Consider the following 7,490-nt stretch of genomic DNA (forward strand, 5'->3'; position numbering starts at 1 on the left):
CGTTGTGAGGTTGAAAACACCCACATGCAGTCTTCCAGGTACAACAGTAAAAAAGCTCCCAATTCTGTGTTGATTGATTTAGGTAGCACTCTATAGTGTTTTCATTGCTACACTATCTCACTTGATTTTTAAAAAACAATGGACTATTGCCATAATCTCTCTCTTATCAAAGTTGTTCCTCTGAACCTATGGAGTCTAGAAAGACCCTATTCAGTATGATTATTCACAAGTTAAGACTCAGAAAATAGAAAGGCAAAGAAAGCAGACTTTTCATTACTAATGTTCTGGGTAAGAGGAAATCTGCAGAACTTCCAGGTTGCTTATCTGAAGTCTGAACTTTCCGGCAATCAGCTCCTTCATAGCCTTGATAACAGTGACAGATGAATTTCTGTGACATTACTTCCAGGTCAGTACTTGATGTTTCTCCTCTCACTGTAAATTCTTGGTCCTCTGAAGCTTCTATTTTGAAGGTTTTAGGATTCAAATGAAGGTAATCCAGGGCTTTCCATTTTCTTCTTATACATCGCCCGTTATTCTGACAAAGATGCTTGCTACACACCTCTGCTGCTTTGGTCACATTGATGATGTAGATCCCTAATTCGGTAGCAACAAATTGTTTCACCTTTGTACAGTTGCTCTGTAAATAGCAGAGAGAACAATTTAGCTGAAGAGAAACTCACTAGTCTGTATTCTTTGTTCAAACTGAGAAATAGGTAAAATGTAAACAAAAAGCTTTACAATTGGAGCTAGAATCACATGATTAAAATTGAAATTATGTTGACTGTCTAAAATAATACTAGATATATACACTAAGAGATTGTTTTAAAAAATAACCTGATAGTGTCTCATTAAGATCTTTGAATTTGATTGGAGCCACAGCTCTGTGTTCAAATAATTGGCTTCAGAAATTGATTTCATTACTGACAATTGAGCATATGTACTTTACTCCTGGGGGAATTCTGTGCCACTGCACATGCACAGATTTCTTTGCTTCCCCACAGAAAAATGACTTTTTGATGGGGAAGCAAAGGGTTCTCACAAGAGAGGTCATGTGACCCTCCCCAACAGTATGTTTCAGGTGCACACGGCAGCCAGCAGAGAGGTAAATCACTGTGGGGCAGAGGGCGGGACTGGGGAAGACATGGCTGGTGGCTCCTATCCTGTGCCGGACTGAGCTGTTAGTCCTCTTCCCCTGCATGGCATTCAGGGGCATGTCAGACTCACCCCCAAATTTCTCCCCTGGCTATAGGAAGCTCTGTAAACTCCCCTCCCTCCTTCCCCATGCTTCTGCACCCATCACCCACCTGCATCCCATTTACAGGGAGCTTCTCCTGCATGCGCCCAACTCCTGCGGATCCAGACCCTCTTTCTGAGCCTTACTCCCCCACACCCAGAAACTGTCTGCCCTTATGAGCTCCACTCCCTCTGCCCCTGGACCACCCCAACGAGCCACCCACCATTCCATCATAATCTTGATTAGGTAGCTAAGGGGACTTTATGAGCTATCACATGCGGGAATTCAGAACTCAAAGGAACTGGTGTATTTGGAAAATGTGGTTCATATAATGGTATGAAGATATATGCTGTGCTAGTACATTTAAATTAGCATTATGGCACTGACTTACTTCTGATGACGTTAAATTCATATCTCCCCAAATAACAATTCCTGAAGCTCCCAAGGCAGCACTCTCTCCAATAGTGCTAATAAGATCTTGCTACATTGAAAACAATAAAGACATCACTGTCAGTAATTTGTTGCTTTCACAGTTTGTGGTTATTAAAGCCAGGCAAGTGTTAGTGTTAAACAAAATATAAAGCAAGGTAAGTGTTATACAAAACTCACAGGATTATATGGATTTCTAGTCCCGACAAAAATGGAATCTTCTTGATATTTTATTGAAAGCACTGTTCATACTTTTTATTTCATTCACCTCTCATTTTGTAGTATGTGTCAAAGTGCTAGCTCACAAAGGGACAGCTCCTCAGTGAGTGTAAATAGATGTAGCTTTATGGACTTCAGTAGATCTGGTCCATAATTTCTATAAAGATCTAAATTGCTATTGAAATAGGAGTGGTCTTGTGATGTAAAATTGTATCTCAGATCTGGAACATTCCAAAGTCTTGGGATGTTTGGATTCAAGGTTTTGCTTCAACCCATTAGGACTGCAGGATCAGGCTTATCTAGGGAATATTTCTTGGGTGGAATGTCAAGAGAAAGACTTTCGGTTTCTGATGGCAGTAGAGTGATGTAAAGTGTATCTTCTTTCCTCACTTGTCTATGTAGATATATATTAAACAAAATTTAAAGAAGATTCATTTTGAGATATTGTTTGCCCACAAGACTTAATTTTCTAGATACAAAGATAATTAATGAATATCATTAAATAGATCCTTGCAAATGTACATTATTTGCTGGCATGGTGATTGGGAATTACTGAATTTTTCAAGAGAACAATCAAATCAGGAATAATAATTTTATTTTCATTTACATTGGCAATAGTGTAGTATTTATTTACTACATTGCGTAGTACATTTACTAAAAGTCCTGAGATTTTTCTTTTTTTAACATGAAAACTCCTTAAAGAGTTCAGCTAATAAATCTTGGCTGAAAACTAGGGAGAAGCAGCCACTTCTGTATACCAGTCAGTTAAAGTCTTTGTCAGATTTAGAAAGATGTAATTCCAAGTCCAAGATCATGCATTATCCTTGCTTTTATTGTTCAGGCCTTCATATAAAATTAGCAGTTACCATGAATTGACAGCAAATTCTAAGAGGGAGAAGACTGGCATTGTATAACCTAAATGAAAAAGAAAGTATGACAACTTGGGAATCTGTCTCTGAATTTATAAATTCCATTCTGATTTTATGTTTATAACCTCATCAATGTCTTCCACTGTATCCTTACATCATCCCTCGGGTGTCGAAGGGAGGGAATGCTGCACCTGGGGATCTGTCCCTAAATGGAACAGATATTAAGGTCCATTAACAATTGAATAGCCTGGCCTTAGTAGAACAATGGAGATTACCAGCCGAAGGCTACTAACTTGCTAATGACGCCTATAGGCTGTGACAAACATTGGGGATGTTGAAGGCCACAGTACATTGAGGATTGGATGGAGAATGAAAAACTGCAGGGGAAATACATGAAGAGTTAAGATATTAGGAGCTTCTGTTTAGAGGGAGACTCGCTACAAGAGGAGACCAAATCCAGAAGGCAAGACTGGGCAGAAGGAGTGGGGGTGAAGGCAGATCCTGGGTTCCCTGAAAGATTCTAACTAATAATAATACCTAGTTCTCATATAGCACTTTTCATCAATAGATCTCAAAGCACTTTGCAAAGGAGTGGTAAGGAAACTGAGAGAAAGTCTTATAGGCAGGTGTTTATTATTTTTCTGCAGACCTATATATCTCTTGTGCTTACCTATCAGTAAGGTGTATGTTTCAGAAGTTCCTTTGCAAAGTCTGTGTGTTACTTGCTTTAACTGTCAACATCCCCAAAGGGACCCAGTGTACCCATGAGGGTAAAGCTCTGGAGACATCATGTGAGCTACTGGGGAGACTCTGGAGGGCCATATTGGTCCCACATCCCAAGAAGGTGTACAAGCCTTGGACTGCGTTCCTTAGGAATATGCCTGAAAGACTTTATGAAGTGTAGTTGTAGCCATGTTATCCCCAGCATATTAGAGAGACAAGGCGGGTGAGGCGTATCTTTTATTGGGCCAACTTCTGGCAGCAAGAGAGACAAGCTTTCAAGCTACACAGAGCTCTTCTTCAGGTCTGGAAGAGGTACTCAGAGTGTCTCAGCTAAAAACAAGATCAAATAGATTTGCTAAACTATTTAGCTGTGACACGCGGAGTACATTTCCCAGACCTGAAGAAGAGCTTGTCTCTCTCACCAACAGAAGATGGTCAAATGAAAGATATTATCTCACCCACCTTGTCTTTCTGAAAGGCTTGTGTGACGGGGTGTTGGCTTCACGCTAGCCTGTAGAGGGTTGATAGAACCCTAAGGAGTTTGTGCAAGAAACAGCCAATAGAGGAGGGGCTGTGAGGAGCAGCCAATCAAGGCTCAGCAGGCCCATATAAAAAGAGCTACAGGCCAGAGTGGGGTCAATTACTCCTGAGAGTTCAAGTAGGGAGGAGTGGATGCCTTATAGGTAGAAGGAAGCTAGCACCCTGGACAGAGAAGCGCTGGGCAGGAACAGGGGAACGAGAGGAAGCTCCTGACTGACATGCTGAGGCCCTTAGGTAAAGGTAAAGGCAAAGAAGTTGCTGGGGCCACGGGGAAGGGAAATATACTGAGGAGTTGGAAGGGAGGCAACACCTGGCTGCCATCTACAGTGTCAGGACCCAGAGTAGTGGGAGGGTCTAGCTCCCCTACCCTAGACACTGGGGAAGTGGCTGGACTAGAAGTTAAACTCCCCCGGACGGGGGGAATCACAGACAGTGACACAGAAGAGGATGCTGCAATTCCTGAGGCTGCGAGAGGGGCTGCAGGCTGATGGCAGAGGTTGGATGATGGTGTGCAGACTACTGATGATGATGTCAGCATTGAGCTAATCCCCAAGACAGCCAGCAGGAAGTGCCAGCATGGTGAGAGACATGCACTGGGACAGTGTGACATACAGGCAGTGTCTGGATACTGCTCAGACTCACTAAGCGTAAAAACCCATGGAAGCCAAGGTTTGGGTCTAATACAGCAACCTGGTGGCTGTCGATAATGTGGAGTTCAGCCACAGCTGTTACAAGAAGATTATGTTTGCTATTAAAAAGAAGAAGATTATCTTTTTCTGAGAGGATCTCTGTATCCAAAAGAGAAGAATGGTTTCATCTAAGGCCCTGATCCTGCAAACACATACACATGTTTCACTTTAAGGATGTAGTCCTACTGGCTTCAATGGGACTGCTCACATGCTTAAAGTTAGGCACTTGACTAAGTCTTCACATGGTTGGGGCCTGGGGCAACAACTCCCAAGTTTGAAACCCAGCTCCCATATAGACTACCTATGTGGTACTGGGCAAGTTGATTAATATCTCCTCCTCAGTTTCTCTCCTGTAAAAGGTGAATAATACCTACCTAACAGCTGTGAGAATTAGTTAATAGATGTATAGTGCTTTGCAGAAGAAAAACATTTTGTGTTAATTTATTAACCATTTGCATTCCAGCTAAGTAAAATCTGTAAAAATTCTCTAGCTTTGGCATATCCAGACAGGAATATAGCACAGCGCTGAACTGGAGAAAAATATATATATTACAAAAATGTTAGAGATACAAGATGACTGAGGTAATATATTTTATTGGACAAAGTTCTGTCCACTGCACTGCAGATTTTGTTTTAAAGTGTCTTCCAGATTGAATGTTTACTGCTGAACTTTGGTTGTTTTAAAACATGTAGTCATTTAAACATTAATCAGCAGAGTAGACCCATATACCCCTCTACCCAGATATAACGCTGTCCTCGGGAGGCATAAAATCTTGTTGCATTATAGGTGAAACTGCGTTATATCGAACTTGCTTTGATCCACCAGAGTGCGCAGCCCCGCCCTTGGAGCACTGCTTTACCACATTATATCCTAATTCATGTTATATTGGGTCATGTTATATTGGGCTAGAGGTGTACAAACCTTTACAAACATACAAAGCATCTCTGCAATAATGATGGTTAGATCTGTTAAAGCAGCCTCCATAACTCCTAACATTGGCTTACCTTAGAAAGAAATAATAAAGGATCATCTCGGTAACTTAGTCTAGTATAGACAAACACAGGCAGAGCATAATCATGAGATGTCATGGAGGAGATCCTTATGGACTCAGTCACTCTAAATTGTGAGAAACGTAATATGTTTTCACTGTTTCCAAGGGTTTTCTTGATGCCAATGGAAGGATACAGAGCTGCACTGCTATCCCAGAGCCAGGAAAGTTCATTATTCCTCAAAACTTCACTCTCTGGGCAGGAACCAGTGTAGTCCTGGTCATGAAAATTATAATTGTGGCAATCAGGGTATAAATAGTATCCCCAGAGCCCCAGAGGTCTGCTTTTAATCCCTAGCTCAATTGTCTCCTTCATGAAAGCCTTTGCACTTTCTTCAAAGGAGAGTTTGGCCAAATTTTCGATGTCATTTGCTGAAATATTGCCTTGCATTTCAGAAATGAGCTTCCGTGACTTTTGCCTGTAAATATTTTTTGTGTTCCAGTTGCGTGCCCACTGAGGCCTCCAGTATTCCCAGTCTATGACAGCTAATCCTTTGAAGTCCTCAGCAGGAATGTAATATTGAATGTCTTGGCCAGCTTTTTCCAGATGAGTTTGCAAGCTGAAGTTTTGAGGTAGGCCACCATTTACAGGGATTTCCTGCGATGTGTACCATGGGTAGTATCCCAGTCTATTCACATAAAATATAGTCACATTCTGCCCTCTTGCTCTGGCCAGTGGGCTTCCAATCACATGGAACATTTTCAGGTTCAGAGTTATGTTATATTTCAGTGAGCATTGATCTGTGGGTGCATTCCAGGCAGCTATAAAAGGTTTTCTCTGGAAAACTAGTGGTTGGGCTGGTTTCATTGCAAATGTGGAACTCCAAATAAATGTAATCTGTAGCCACACTGTGAGCTGAACCAATTGGATAATATGTAATAGTATCCCACCTTCAAACAGTATTCTCATGATGTTAGAGGCTACTGTAGAGATCTCCTAGTTCAATATTGTCTGCAAAACATAAGAGATGGGGCATTATTTGTTCTTTACACAGTATTAGAAATGTGTTGAGGTATTTCTAAGGCATTTGCAACTGTAGTACTAGAGAGCCAAAGTGTATATGATACTTTACAGAGAAACTAAAAACAATGGGTCAGATTCTCAGCTGATGTAAATCAGTGTAGCATTGTGGAAGTCAATGTTACTATGGCAATTTAGAGCAACTGTAAATCTGCCCCACTGAGCCAAATCCTGATCTAATTGAAATTAATAGTTTTGCCATTACTTCACTGGAACCAACAGTTGTCTCCCTGTCCTGCCCTTAAATATTTACAATCCAAATTACCCACATTCATCTCCCTTTCAAAGATTTTTTTCCTTTGGAGAAGGGCAATCCCCAGACAAGTGGATTTAGGACCAAATTCTGCTCTCAGCTACTCTATGCAACCCTCTTCACTTCAGCTTGGGTTGATTTAACTTTAATGGGGCTGCAGGAGTACAGTCGAGAACAGAGTTTGGCCCGTGCGCTTTAATGTTAATTTAATTTCTTCTGTGCCTGACACAGTAATCTTGTCATGAATATTTTGCATTCTTACATGGTTACTGTGAAGAATTGTGGGCAAAGTGAGGATGTTTGTAATTATTTTTAACAGTAGGAAAGAATGAGTAATTAAGTTATTTTCAGTTTTGAAGACAATAACCCTAGCCACTGCTTATCCTGGGGTCCGTTCAAGTAATCTCACTACACTATGTCCTCTCTCATTTTCTTCTGCCCATACTTGGTGCCTTTGCATAACA

General features: G+C 41.1%; 1 protein-coding gene across 1 annotated transcript; it reads right to left on the reverse strand.

The window, feature by feature from the left end:
- Window positions 1–223: 223 nt before the first annotated feature.
- Window positions 224–6,662, reverse strand: HYAL4 (hyaluronidase 4). The gene is made up of 3 exons (XM_032768833.1): window positions 5,709–6,662; window positions 1,626–1,715; window positions 224–637 (listed from the first exon to the last, which is right to left on the reverse strand). Exons 1-3 carry the CDS (start codon window positions 6,660–6,662, stop codon window positions 224–226), a joined length of 1,458 nt encoding a protein of 485 aa, XP_032624724.1.
- Window positions 6,663–7,490: the final 828 nt, after the last annotated feature.

The sequence above is a fragment of the Chelonoidis abingdonii genome, chromosome 1 (assembly GCF_003597395.2).
Source record: "Chelonoidis abingdonii isolate Lonesome George chromosome 1, CheloAbing_2.0, whole genome shotgun sequence".
NCBI lineage: Eukaryota > Metazoa > Chordata > Testudines > Testudinidae > Chelonoidis > Chelonoidis abingdonii.